Below are 14,934 nucleotides of genomic sequence, written 5' to 3' on the forward strand. Positions count from 1 at the left end.
TTCTGCTTCAGCCACAGGGACTCCACCATGCCTGTCTTGTTTTCAGAATCAAGACATGCAGATGGCCAGCCAGCCCGTAGACCATCAGCAATGCAGCGTTTCAAGATTATATATAGAGAGAAAAAAATGCACACACACGAACATGTGCACACACACTCACACAGAAACAAGCACACGTGGGCAGTTACATGTGCCAGAACACACTGGTACTTATCAACCAGCCAATCACAAAGTGTTGGTTTTTTTGTTTTGTTTTGTTGGTTTTTTTTTTCTGTTTTGTTTTTTTTTTGTGGGTTTTTTATTTTTTTAAATTTTTTTTTTAGTTATTTTTTTGTTTTTAAAGTGAGGCTCCGTCAAGTCTTCCCCTCCCCCCAACCCCTTTTTTCATTTGAACCCCTCCCCTACCCCAGCCCAACATGGTAGACCTAAGGACGGAAACACACCCAGTGCAAACAAAGTTAAAAAGCTATTTTTTCAGTATATATGTTTCTTAGCAACAACTTCCGTATAACATGAAAAAGTGAAAAACTAGAAACTAATTTTTTTAATTTTTTGTGTTTAAATTTAAATGGTATGTGTACTTGCTTCACATTGTCTTTCTAAGTTGGCGTTCATGATTCAAGTATTTCAAGAGTGATATGTTCTCTTTTTGGATTCATATTCCAAACGAAAAAACTGAAGTTATATAAGGGAGGCAACTATGTGCTCAGACAGTCTGTCAATGACCCACCTTTTTTTCTCTCTCCCGTTTTCTTTTTTCCTTTTATAAATGTATTTATTGCAAGTTGAAAAAAACAAAAAGGTCAAGTTAGTGCTGCTGCTGTTCCAAAAAAGGTCACGAGGTCAGAGTTGAAAGTTCTAAGTTCAGATTGAATCCGACCCTCCTCCCAGAAGGTCTCCAGGTAGTAAGGGAGCAGGGCTGCCCATTCTGTGTGGATCCTCTACACTCGGGACCCCCCACAAGCTTGAAGAATAGTTTGGGGGCCCCCACAACGAAGCGCCAGTGAGATCACCCCCACTGCTGCTGCCGCCGCCGCCACCACTGCTCCACTGCCCAAGCCCTGTTGACCCACCAAAGAGATTCAAAGCAGGTCCAACTGGGTCGGTCTGGTTCTGTCCCGTCTCCAGGGATTGCCAGCCTGCTGTGGGTGCACTTGGGGTTGCTGCAGGTGTAGGGGGCTGAGCTTGTGCCAGAAAGCGACTAACCTCTTCATCTGTGGCAAACTCAGCCAGGATGGTAGTGTTTCCCAACACACACCTAGAAGACAAGAGATACAGAAGGAAAAAAAATTGTAACTAGAGCCAGAAGTTAAGGGCAAGGATTTCAGAAGGCATGGAAACAACACTCTTATGTGCCCAAACCAAAGGAGCTTGCCACAATTGAGCAAGCACAGAAAACTTTAGCCGTTCTCAACAGTGAAACTGACTCAAAACACAAGAACTTCCATTTTATAAAGGGAAAAAAAGCCCCCAAACCAACCAACCAAACCCCTCCTCTCAACATCCAGTTGTTATGCCTGCAACAAAACCTTTCTAAGTTTAGACTAAGGTCCTGAACATTAACACCAAGAGCAATAAAAGTGCCTTTACAGGGTAGCTAAAAAGGTAAATGCATGCATGCCACCTTTCAAACAAAACAGAGGAAGAACAGGGTAAAAGCCTGTGAAATTCAGGATAAAATTAGTATAGTTCAAAAGTTTTCACTCAGTTTAAGGGCTTACACCATGCCACCCCCCCAAGATTTTTGTCTCAAAAGCTCTCGCATTTTCAAAACATACCAGAGCCACAGTCAGTTCTAAAAAGCTTAAGAACAGGAAACCTAAGATCTGCAGCTTTTCAAGTAAGCTGTTTCAGGTGTATCTCAAAACTATAGCAGATTCCTACACATTTGGGTTATGCATATAAGAATGATTTTCATTGGAAACAATTCACAAGCTTTTATAAAATGGCCAAAATTGTACAGTAAAGGTGCATACTGGTCACAGTTCCGTCCCATTTGCACGTTCTTAGTTCTGTATGTGCCAGTTTGTGCCAGCAATTAAAGTAACACAAACAGAAGGAGGCATCTTTGTTTCTCTTCCTCCTCTGCGGTGAACAAAAGATTCCCTTCCAACCATGACACTTGAAATGAGTCTCCAAAGCATAGCACCAGACAGGTGTTCTGTGTTCATGACTAATGTAGTAACAGAACGGACACAGGGATTGCTTACATGTGCAGTGCAGTCTGGGCCTTGGCCGCCTCTTGTTTGGTGTTGTATCGGATAAGGGCGGTGCCCTGGGTCAGGTTCAGATGGAATGTCAGCAGTGGGCCATGCTGCATGCAGATCGTCCTCAAGGTTGACCCATCGATCTGAGGAAGAACAGCCAGGATAAAACAGATGTTTGTAACTATTTCTCGAATCCTAACTTTGTCTCAGTAATTAAAAGATAATCTGCTCTCGGAAAGGAAAACAGGTGAAAGCAGTGGGAAGCAAGCAAAGGTGACGGAATTTAATTTTCAAACAGAATTGGTATGCCTCGACTTCTCACAATTACAATGACTTTGCTTTATGGAATAATCTGACTTATCCTTCTTGCTCACTTGTAGCTTGAGTCCAGTTTTCCCCACCTCACTGCTTTTCTTATGTTGTCACTATCCTTACGTTGGCAGGTTTTCCAGTAATTATATACAACTTGTACTTCTCACCATCTTCAGCCGTCAGGATTTGTACCAAGGGAGCCAGAATCTCCTAGTCTCCAGCACTCTGATTTCAGTAGAATTTAGATCAACCAGTATTTAAAAGTTCTTTGCAAAACTGGAAATATCACCTGTGCAACGAGTTTTTTTTTTAAATTTATTTTGGTGCTTTTTTGTCTTTGTGGTTTATGAAACAGTAAGCCACAGAAACAGCCAGTGATCTTTCTGCCAAACCCAGCAATGCTCATTCCTCCTGAACTATTGTTTTCACAGCAGTTGTTGCCTACATTCCTTCTGCAGCAGTAACAGCTTGTTACTTACCTCCAGTAACTGCTGTTCTCCAAGGTGTTCTGCACAGACAGATTCCATTCCTGGTATGCCACAGGAACATGCACACACGAATGGGATCCATATGTGCAGATACTTAAGGAAGTGCTACTTTCTTCCTTCTTCTTTTCCCCCCATTATATAATATAACCTCAAATGAGGGGAAAGGAAGTTGTGTGTGGGTACAAATATGGACAAAGTTAAAAGAGAGAAACTTGAAATGAAGATACTGTCCCTGAATCCACCTTAACCTTTACGCTTCCTTCTCACTAGTGTACTGACACCCAATAAATAGAAGATTTGTTATGGAAGAGACAATTACAATCTGCCTCTTTCTCTTTTCTATTAACTTAAGACACCTCCAAAATATATTCTTCTTCCTTTAAATGACTCCTAAACCAGTATTAAACTACCTTACAAAAGGAAGACTTAAAACTGTGCCTCTTCATCACACCACTGCTGTTTCCTTCACCTCAAGGAAAAGTCTCTTCTATGAAAGGAGCACAGTTTGCACCATTTTGGGTGATCTGAAGGAGACCTTAGTTTTTCCTTCCACATTGATGTTTTCTCAGACTGTAGTAAAAGTATGGTAAATTATCCTGCTGAACAGGGGACTCTCTGTCTAGACCTCAGGGCGCTGCTGATAATCACACAGGCTTTTCCTAAGCCTTGAATACAGACTAATTGGGACTGCTGAAACCAGGATCTCCACAGAATTCATTTTGAATGGAAGCAAGCTCTGAGAATGCTTGCAGGAATAACCTAACGAGACTGCTTTTGGCAGGAGTGCTGGAAACATTCTGTGGTTTCACTATGGAAACACCAAAGTGAAAACTGGCAGTAACACCAGCTTTCTTACTGACAACATCCCAAAGAACAGCCTCTTTAACAGCTATAAACCATTCCACATTATGGTCATGCAACTTATCCTCATGTCTAAGAAAAACCTTTCTGTTCCAGTAATTTTTTTGAAACTCTAGGTAATGAAAGGTTATGACGGTCATGTAGCAAAAACTGAGCACCTTAAAAGTTAGCTGAAGAGATTACCATAGAAAAACCAATCAGACTGCAGCCCAATTTAGTAGAAACACATCTTACATATGCTGACCAACCTGATTGTTAGATTTTACTCAAAGAGAAACAACCGAAGAATCCACAAATCCGTATATTGGTAAAGCAAACAATTTCCCAGAGACAACAACAGAAAATACCTGTGGAGTGAGATTGTGAAGAACCAACCAGTAGCTAGGACGAACTGAGCCACCATCACTCCAAGTAGATGCTGCAAATTAGAGGACAGAACAATCAAGACAGATCTGATACAAAGAAAACTATTTTTCTTTACAGTCAGGTCTTCCAATCTCAGACAAATTCAGCATTATCAGCCCTGCTAACACATGAAAGCCTAATCTTCGTCCTGAAAACAAACACAAATCTTGCATCGCATCTCACATCGAGTCACCTTTTACTGGAGTTTATCTTCAAGGAGTTTCCCACCCACTGAAAGCATCCAGTCTTGAAAGGCCCCATGCAGTAGATATTCCCTCCTGGCAGCTCTCGGCCCTCTTCACTCATTCCCTGCAGCAGGACCTGGGATTCCACCCCCAGCCCCCACCCCGACTACTGACAGCAAATTTCCCTTTCAAGAAGGAACTTTTTTTTCCTTTTACCAGACAACTGCAACTTTCTTTCCTCCAAACCATTAGTGCTGTAAAACGTACACTCCTCAGGTCTGATCAATGGTGCTATCAGTTGATTCTTCTCACCAGAGGCAAGCCGTGAGTCCTGTGCCCCCCAGCCCCTGACCGATCGGGGTGCTGTGCTGTTCCATGGAGATGATGGTTTGGGGTTGGTCAGGCCAGGAGGCGGGCGGGGCAGCCCTGTAGTGTTCCTTGAGGAAATATGATTTTTCCACATCTTGTTGGAGAGATGAGTGGGATTGTGTCCTATGGGATCTGGGGACCATGTTGATTTGTAATCACTGAATTTTGCTAGAAGATTAAATAAATTGTACGTATTAGAGAAACTCAGGAGATTCCACTAGCCTTTAACCGTACTATCACTGTAAACCCTTGGACCGCATTTATATTGGAGACAACCACAAAGCACAGAACCATACAACAGTTAACTTACCATACCGAAAAAAAGCCATGCTACATGTAAGTTAACTAATTTTTGCTTATTTTATATATGCTGACAAAAAAAAAAATCCCTAGATCATTTATGATAATGTAACCAGTCAGTCTCAGTATGTTCAATCATTAATAAGACAAACAGCAACTATTACGTCCACACTACATTTCCTTTAAGAATCTGAGAATTTCTTACAAGGTTGGGCACTACTGACCTTTAATGAAACTGAACCTTCGTCAGGCCAAAAACTTGCAGAGAACTGAAATGAATATTTACCACTCTTGGTCTACTAAGCTAACGCTACCTCCTAAAGACGTCCTCCTGTAAGGTCAAAGCTTTCTCACAGATCACAAATTTCATACAGAGCTGACATGACAGTAACACAAAGAAGGCCACTGAGCTGTGTGACAACTGCACTTTTAAATCCTGACAGTGCACATTCATTTTTTTATTAGAAACCATTACCAAATGCCTGTTAGGAGAAGTTAAGGTCAACAGTGGATATCCCTAACATTTCAAGAACCTTTTATATAAAAGTCCACTAAAAGATAAAAATTAACACGCTCCCCAAAACATCACTACAGGTCATGAATATTTGGGAGCTCTTCGTAAGCCAATTTTCCTTAAGAAGGCAGACCACAAATTCTCCCACACCTTCTGACACCAAGGGATATTTATCGCCCAGCAAAAAAAACCCAAACCAAAAGTCAAAATTGCTCGAGTAATTTTTTTTTCCTTGTTCTGTAATGAGAACCAGCAAACACAGACAAGGCAATCTGAGAGGAAAAGGCACTTGTATCATGAATTAGCTTAGTCATTAATTATCTTAATCAGAACTCTGGTGCATGTGTGTGCAAATACACGTATTAAGCTCTATTCACTAACAAACGGTAGTAAATTACTTACTTGAAACAAACGGTAAAAATCCAGGTTTACAATAAGCCAGGGTGCCAGAAAATAATACATTTGGGAATCAAGACCATAAAGCTTTCAGCAAGTAAAAGCATGCTTCATTTTACAGCTGGATCACTGTATTTCCACAACAGAGTAACTGTCAATAGCAAGCAGGTTTCAAGCACTAGCCTATGAAAGTATACGAAAAGTGCTTAAAAACCAGCTTTCACTAGACCCAGTTTGTTTTAGACACACATGAATTCCAAATCCCTAATTCAGATGACCTGCTTTCTGGCTGTACAATGCTGGTGTGTAGTTTAACAAGACGAGCAGAAGATGGTATGTGTGCCAGGCAGTAGTCTAGTTTCCTCAATTCAACTATGACTTCAATCATTTTTTTATCTCTTGGGTCTTTCTTATGTGCTAGAGAAAAAATCAGCAGAGGTAAGAAGCTGATACATGCCACTCCTTTCCCCAGGCTATGAAAGAAATCTTTCATGTCACTGGAATGCTGCACAAACTGGCAGCAGGAACACTGTTTTTCTCGAGGGCTAAATAGGATTTTCAACACATTTTGTGAAGATGCTGAGATAACATACGAACACAGCTTTTATTCAGTAAGATGCAAAACCCATAAAGTTTGGGCCAGATGCAGCTCTCAGCTATGTTCATCACTTCTGCTATTTAAACACAATTCTTCAGTTTTAAGTAGTTGTTAAGACAATGATGTCTCAAGAGAAAACTCTGGCATTTGTAAGAAGTTCAAAATCCAAATGGTTTGTCTGGAGCAAGTATTTCCAGCATCCTACTCAGAAGTGTGTGCAGAAACCATTTTTCACAAGAAAGCTTTGGAGACCTTCTTACCAAGATCTGAGGCAGATAGCTGAATTACTATTTACAGGCCAACCATTAAAAGCCAGAGGATGAAAAGGCCCCTCTCTCTCTCCGAGTTTCAGGGAATGATAAGTGTTATAAAAGGCAAGGCAAAAACATTCCCTTCACAGCACTCCAATATTCTGAATTTAAGATGAGTAAAATCACTCACCTTATTTACTCTAACTGCTTAACTCATACATACAGGAGCAGGTATGTTAAAAAAATTATGACAGTCCCCCAACCCCTTGCATGTATCAACAGATTGTGCATGTGGGGTTTTTTTCCCCCTTTTGCCTCTGCTGCTCACTGCTACCCTGTTCTTTAACTTGCGTAACTAAGAATTTTGTACTGGGGGTGGGAGGAAGGGCAGAGGATCTTAGTCTAGTTTTTAAAGCAACTACAACAGTATTTTATCTTCAGGAGGAAAACTACCTGATCAGCCACTCAAATTTTTAGTTCCTCAGAAATTACTGAAAGACTAAATATTCGAAGTGGAACAAGAATGAGGAACTAGTGATTAAGCAGAAAATGCTTTGTCCAGGTAAGTTTTGGAGCCCACATACCTGAAGTGCTATGAACGTTGGTGAAGGAATTGTCAGAGGCACTGTAGGGCCAGGCACCAGGTGAAGGCAGCGAGGTGTTGAGGGAAGAATTAGACCCTATCAAAGGGAAAAGGAGAGAAAAAGAGTAGGCCAATTTCACAGAGTTTCTGTAATACTGTTGAACCTCAAGAGAGCCACAATTTGTACCAATGTCAAGCTTTCACATGATACACAGCCACGGTGCAAAGGCAATTAGGCTTCCTTCTTAGTCAAATGCAATAGACTGTTACCCTGTTATGACAGGAACATCAGAAGAACTTAAATAACCACATACCAGCTGTTCACTGTTTTACCTGTGGTGTTGTCCCGCAGAAGTTGGTGGTCAGTATCTACAATGGGAGATGTGGCTGTCCCCCCCAGCACACTTCCAGGGGTCACATAGGGGTCAGATTCAGGGTCAATGTTTTGTATACCTTTCCATGGCACTCCTGGTTGGAACTCTGGGACAGGGGGGAAAAAGGAATTAGTTGAAAACAGGGAAACACCATTTACTGGAAGTTAACTGCTGAAGATATTTTAGAAGGGTAAATTGTCTTCTACACTGTTTCTCAGAAAAAAAAAAAACCAAAACAGACTTCTCAATTAAAATCTATTTCACATTTCCTCCCATGGCACTATCTCTAGTGTCCGAATACAACTACACTACAAAAAAGTGGAGCAAGTGCATACGGTATTCCTTTGACTATTCCTGTTTTACTACATTGAGTTGAGGCTTCAATAGTTTGAACCTTCCTTAATAGGTTATGTATTTTTTAAGATATATAAAATTAGATTATATATTATAAGATTAGATTCAGCACACACACACTTTGTGCATGTGCAGAAGCCCTTCTCAAGCAAAGGCTACCTACCTTAGGAGTTTGTAAACACAACATTTGACACTTTACACTGCAGGTACACACATACTTTATACATTAACTATCAATATTGAGGTAATGCTAAGGTGAGATGCTTTGTGGCAAAAGCAATGTATATGCTCATTGACATTCTTCATGCTTCACAATGAGATGGAATATACTTATCATGCTTTAGTTTCCTTTCAACTACAGCTCCAGGCATGCCAGATTTTTAAAACAAGAGGATGAATTATATAAAGTATGAACATACAAAAACTCCAGTTACTGTAAGAAAGATCAGGAACTTGGTTCTTTCACTGAGCAGATGTTCAACGAATAAAGTGCTGTGGTCAATTTTGGAAGCAGTGATAAGAAAGTAAAACTGCCAAACACAAAACCAAGAAGCTTCAGATACTATGTGACAATTTGGATAAGTGTGAAAAGAGTGCCAAGGTAGCAGATTCATCCCTTGCAGATACAAGTCCAGGATGTGGAATGATACCTTTATTCCCAACCTGAAGTTTTGAAATAATTGACAGAATATTTGAGTGTAATTAAAAAACCTTGATTAAAAGTGGGATCTAGGATGTGCTCTCTGGAATGAAACAATGTAAGGTGAATCTGGCATGGAAGGGTTCATTTCAGTCACCTTTGTAATGAAGCAGCATAGTCAAGACTATGACTTTCACACACAAATACAGAAGAAAACGTGATATTACTGGTTCAAACAATTGGCACAGCAAGGGCAGTATTAGATTGTGATAATGCATTGGCAGGAGAATCTCAGAGAACACAGAAGAAATACCCCATTGGGTCAGAACTGTGGTCCATCTAGCCCAGTATTCTGCTAACAGTGGTTGGAGGGATACCATTTAGGGACAGAACACAAATCTCGCCACTATCTGTAAGCAACTGCCCTCACACTCTTCCAGCATCCACAGTCCTTCTATCTAGGATGTCAGAAATACCCTCTATCTGCTAGCACCTGCTTGTGAAACTGTTTTTCCATCTGTTTATCCAACCAGTTTCAACTGGCTAGTACTACCTGTCTCCACAAGCTCTAAAAGCAACGCACTGCAGAAGTTCACCACTCCCAATGGGAGAAAAAAAACCAAAAACCCCAAACGAAAAAACTCTCATCTATTTAAAATTTATATCTTCTTAAGTCCAGCATTTGCACCATGGTTCTAGTGTTGCAAGATTCAGAGTTACAATTCTGCATTTATCTTGTTCACTGCCTTCATAATTTTGCAAACCTCAGTCACATCTCCCAAACTGTAGTAACTCAACAAAATAATCTAGGATACCAGGTATCAACGTTTCTAACAGTATGAGCAATCAGTACTGCATCAAGGAAGGAATCTGCTCTGCTACTGCCAAAATGCTGCAATCCTCTGACAAATAGGACCACCTTATGCTTAAGGAACAAGCAATGCAGCTCTTGGGTCTAGTCAAAAGATCTTCTCTGTTTAGAGATAAAGAACCCATAAGCACAGATTAGGACCTGGAAATTAGACTTCCTTGACTAAGTCCAAGTCTTGTCTTTGTAAAGATTTCTGAGAATTGGTTAGACTGAAAATTAAGTGCATAGTATGCTCTCATCAAAAAGTTAAGGAATATTCAAACAAGGCTCCAAAGATCAGGTGTATTGTATGCAAACACACTCACTCATCAAGATAATCCTGGTCTGGAGAAGAGTTTTCCTTGAACTTCAGCATACTGACAAATTTCCAAACTATACTTTGGGATTGACAGTTACTCTCATGCACATTCACCAACTTTCCCTACAGACATGCTATTTTATTTCTAGATAGTAAAGAAAACATGAAGTGCATTTTTCCACTGATATTTGAAAGGTCCTCCCAAAAAGTTCAAACACAAGATTATTAGGAAAACCACGACAGACACATCCAGGTCAGTTTGCCTGGAGTATATGACTGAACTGCTCTTGAATAGGAAAATTACAGTCTAGTATTACCTAGGTATGCAAGTCTGTGTGACATAACCAAAAGATACAGTTCTCACCAATGCAGCAAAACTTGCTCTCACCTCCAGCTGTGATATCAGTTTGATTGGGCACCACTTCATTTATCTTTGTGCTGAACAATACTGCTCTCTTGAACGGCAGAATTTCTGCAGCAGATGGCATTTAGGAGGAAAACGCGAAAGGTGTAGTCAGGGTGAATGCTGAGTGACCACTGTATTCATTCAAAGGAAAAATGCACCTATTTCAAGAGGTCTTCTCTTGTAAACTCATTTTCGTTAGCAACTTATTTTCCAACACTAGGAAGAAAAATTGTATCTCCATGCCAGGAACTGACAGTGGGCCTCATCTACAAGCTTGCAGAGAAAAAGGACCTACAGTATAAAATCATTTTGGGTCTTTATTCTTCATCGGGGCGTTGATAAGGTGGATCATGACTTCAGCTAAGTTTTCCTTCTCGAGGAAGCCAATAAGCTAGAGGGGCTATGAGACAGCGTAAGTGGCTGATGGTTCTGGGACAGTAACACTTGTCCCAATAGTCTGTGAACCTCCTAAGAGAGGGCTAGCAATACAGCAATAATTGCATAAAAGCCACATGCCAAACCCCATGATCTGTTACATGACATCTGCAATAACAGTCATGGGCTACTCATTTACACAAGAAATTGGGGATGGTACTGATGATCCCAGGTGAGAGTTTATCTTCAGGATTTGTGAACTCCAGCTATCCTCTCACAGTGGTGACACAGTCAGCAACAGCAAAAATTTCGCTTATCCCTGACAGTGGGACTGCAGGTATCACTAAGGAAACTCTATGATATCGACAAGGGGCAAAGAGTAGCTATTCAAGCTTCTGAAACAGCCTTCGGCTACCAAGAATCTTCCTAGAGCCAGTGGCTGCTCCACAATCTGGAAACATGGCAGAGCTCATGCTCACATCCTTCTCCTAACATTGCAAGCAGTACTGTGTTTCTCAGTATTATATAGGGGAATGGTAACTAAAGAAAAAGTTCAGCAACAATGGGTCTACGAGAGTGGTCCTGCAAAAAAATTTAAATTTTGGGGGTCTGTGGCATTATGAACAGTAACTCCAGCTCAAGAAGCTCAGTACTTAACAACCATGCTGACAGAAACATAATGCAAATAACACCTCTACAGAGAGCAGTCAGTGGTATGAAGTGCTGTGGGTATGCAGATGTTCTTGAAATAACTAATTCTTTAACTTAGTTAGGTCATCAGAAAACATGTTCTTGCCAGACTTAAGACACTGAGGGGTTCCCACATATAAAGCTTTAGCTACTTTTTGTAGGTTTCCTGTAGTTGTATCCATCACACAGATTCCTAGGCTTTCTGATGCAAGGTCTGTGCTACTGGTTTACCCCACAGATGTACCTGCACCTTTACTTTTTTGTGCTTGAGGGGATACACAGTAGAGGATTTGCAGTTAGTGTTTTTCTTGAAATGTAAGTGTCTTCCAGGCAGAGAAAAATCACAGCATCCACTATTTGCTGAACAGCACTGGTGACTAATCGTGCAACTTCAAGGACACCACCCTGTTTAACAAATGTTTTATATAGAAAATTATGTGTGTGTTCAAATACGTATGTATTTTCCTAGACACTTGAGTTTTCTAGCGGAAAGATAAAATTCTGCCAATGAAACTCTAAAAGACTTAAAGAATGTGCTACTGCCTGTAATCCAAAAAGCAAAAAACTTCCACTCAAGCCACAAGATTGCTGAGTAGTACTTAAACATGGCAACTACTCTTCTATCCTTTACACGACATGAGCAAAGGAAAACCACAACAGCGTAGCACACACATTGTATAGATATTGTACCAATACTGGTGGCAAAAGAAACCTGGTGGTCCGCAATGAATTGTATTTGTAAACAATTGCCAGAGGAAAAGTTCATGCTACGTAAAATACATAAAGTCAAGAAAACCCTGTTCCCACCACCACAAAAAACAAGCTTTCACATCTTTTGCTTTCTGATTCCACACTATCAGTCAGAATTTTTACACTCCGTGTCAGCCTAACACAACTGAAATAAGGAAGGAATCAATACAAGAGGAGGGAGCTGGTAATGTGTCTTCTATGAACAAGTGTTCTCATGAAAATTTCTGTAAGTGTAAAGTCACCAAACTATAGAAGATCAGAGTTCACCTAACAAAAACAAAATACTACTCAGGCAATTCAGCAGTTAGTTCATATTTAGCCCAGCGGTTTTTTACTGGAGATTCAACGTTTACGTTCTAATTTAATGTGGAAGAAATTTGAAAAATGATAAGCCAAGCAAATATTTTCCTTGCAGTGGTTATTGAAAAAGTATGATGAGGAAAGGTCCCAGCATATCTACTTTAAAGCTTGGACATAGCCCCTGCCCTTATGTAATACCTGGAGGCCAGCTGGCGTTGCTGGATTTGCTTCCGATCTTGTTCGTTGGTGGAGATTTGGCAGGTAACCAGCTATCACCAGCAGGGCCTGCATGGCTACCTAGTGGGTCGCCCTGAATTATATCAAACTGGTTGTAGGGCGATCCTCCGCGAGCCTTTCCAGGGGGCACAATTGCACCTGAAGCATTAAAAAAGATAACGTTTACACTCCGGAAAAGTTGGGATCTTTATGAGTATGGTGTACTGAAACAAAAAATATTTAAGATGCCTACTGGTGAGGCAAGACATTCAATGACTTGAAGCATAGTTTCATCTGAGCTATTTCACCTCTGGCAAGATGATATTGCAAGGGTATTCCCAAAATAGCCAGTCCCCTTCTCACCATTTTTGTGCATATTGGCATCTTGTGAAGCCACAGAGGGCAGCCCTTCCATCATAGTCCACTGCTTAAAGCGGGATTCTGTTCCAGCCTCTTTCCCTCCCACCATGCCATAATCCATGCCACTTGAGCCAAAGCCTGTGAAACAGACAAACAAAACTCCATTGTCATTTGCTCTTTTCAGTTTAAATAACTTCAAACAGAGAGTCGTTGTGATCACAAGAAAGGTGAAAAAATCCAACACTAGCAAATGAAACGTTCAAGTGGCAACTTCCAAATAAGACTGTTAGGTCAATTTGCCACCAAGATATACTTTGTTAGTAGGTTTGTCTTCTTCCCCTGCAATGAAAAATAATGCAATTTGATCAAGAGTTGACACATGTCGTAACCTTCACTCTAGTGCTTATACACACAAGTTACTCATTTCTGGACCCAGACAAAACTGACTAATATGGTAACTATAGGCAATGCACCATATCTCTTTCCACAGAGCACTTACCTGAACCGTATCCAGGTATTTGCCCTTTGGTCTGTAAATCTGAGAGACCCACATTCAAAGGATTGGGTACCATGCTGTCTAAATGTGGCTTAGGCCCCACAGGGTGGGATGGTGAATGCTTCATGCCAGGCTGCCTCTGCTGCTGCTGTTGGAGGGCACTCACCATACGAGCAATCTGCAAATGAAAGAAAAAACATGGGGATGATGTATCCTATACTGTAACACAGAATTCCAGTAAACATGAAGAAACAGTGACTTGAAAGAGATCCAAAGGACCCTGCTCTCTGAAAAGTACAATCTAAAGACAGTGCAAACTGAAGAGAGCAGATGACATTACTAAAGCCAGTGCCGTCTCTGGTGCAGAGTGCATTTTCCCAGCGCACTTTATGCTCCATGTGATTGACAAAAACAGTGCCACACCTGTTGCTCCTGCTGTTGTCTCACAGCTTGAGATAACTTCCTCTGGCTCTGTAACAGCTGCTGCTGCTGCTGCTGCTGAAGGAGGAGCTGACATGCCTACAAGATAAGTGGGGGTGGTAAGAGTGAAAATACAGAGCTTAAGTGAGATAAAATTGCCAGGAGCTAGTCACTAGCAAATGCTTTGCTCAGAATTTCTGTAAACTGTTTCTCATTCCACACACTCAAAATGACAATGAAAGCATTAGAAGAATACTATATCCTTCACTTCTTGCTAATTTAACATCATGCAACAGTATTACTAGTACCTGCTTTACTACCATCACTATGACTACAAGTCTGAAAACAACTTCATTAAAAATCAACAAACAACTGCTTTCTGCACAAAGATATTGCTTAGACTCATTTCTAACCCACTGCAACATTCACAATAATTACACAGGCTTGTTTAGTTTCTCTGCTGCCTTCTAACAGGGCTGCATTTTCCTTTACAACAAACAGGGAATACTTGTACAAAAATAATACAAGATCAGTAGAATAAAACAGAATTAGAACAAACAAAAAGAAAACTCTTTCTGCAGACAATTTGTAAACAGTCCGTCTCACAAGATTACTAGTTACTTACTAATTGAAACTGGGGAATCTGTGGAAGCTGGCTCAGCATGGCAATCTGTTGCGGAGAAAGCTGGGGGCCCATATTGAAAAGACCAGGATTCAAGCCACTGTTGGGAAACTGTTTGAGCATGGAGGCCGAAACCTGCATGGAAATCAGTTACATATCCTCAAGAAATGCACTGCTGTGAGAAAAGATGATAAAGTATTTCTATAAAGGAATAGGTACAACACCAATCTTAAATGGTGTTCCAGGAAAGACATTACAGGTTTCTTAACACATCACATTTAAAAATGCACAAT

At 40.7% G+C, this 14,934-nt stretch overlaps 1 protein-coding gene across 1 annotated transcript in view; it reads right to left on the bottom strand.

Annotated features, from left to right (window-relative positions):
• Positions 1-309: 309 nt before the first annotated feature.
• Positions 310-14,934, bottom strand: part of TNRC6B (trinucleotide repeat containing 6B) — a 113,080-nt gene continuing 98,455 nt past the window's right edge. Inside the window, exons 15-26 of the mRNA XM_010564784.1 lie at positions 14,645-14,776; positions 14,023-14,118; positions 13,603-13,777; positions 13,107-13,241; positions 12,726-12,902; positions 10,395-10,478; positions 7,803-7,949; positions 7,471-7,566; positions 4,675-4,995; positions 4,216-4,286; positions 2,211-2,350; positions 310-1,258 (exon numbers count right to left, since the gene is read on the bottom strand). Of these exons, the coding sequence (XP_010563086.1) occupies positions 865-1,258; positions 2,211-2,350; positions 4,216-4,286; positions 4,675-4,995; positions 7,471-7,566; positions 7,803-7,949; positions 10,395-10,478; positions 12,726-12,902; positions 13,107-13,241; positions 13,603-13,777; positions 14,023-14,118; positions 14,645-14,776 (1,968 nt within the window). The 3' untranslated portion in view covers positions 310-864. The remainder of the gene's footprint in view (positions 1,259-2,210; positions 2,351-4,215; positions 4,287-4,674; positions 4,996-7,470; positions 7,567-7,802; positions 7,950-10,394; positions 10,479-12,725; positions 12,903-13,106; positions 13,242-13,602; positions 13,778-14,022; positions 14,119-14,644; positions 14,777-14,934) is intronic.

Source organism: Haliaeetus leucocephalus, unplaced genomic scaffold, assembly GCF_000737465.1.
Source record: "Haliaeetus leucocephalus isolate CR32 unplaced genomic scaffold, Haliaeetus_leucocephalus-4.0 Scaffold0, whole genome shotgun sequence".
Taxonomy (NCBI): Eukaryota; Metazoa; Chordata; class Aves; order Accipitriformes; family Accipitridae; genus Haliaeetus; species Haliaeetus leucocephalus.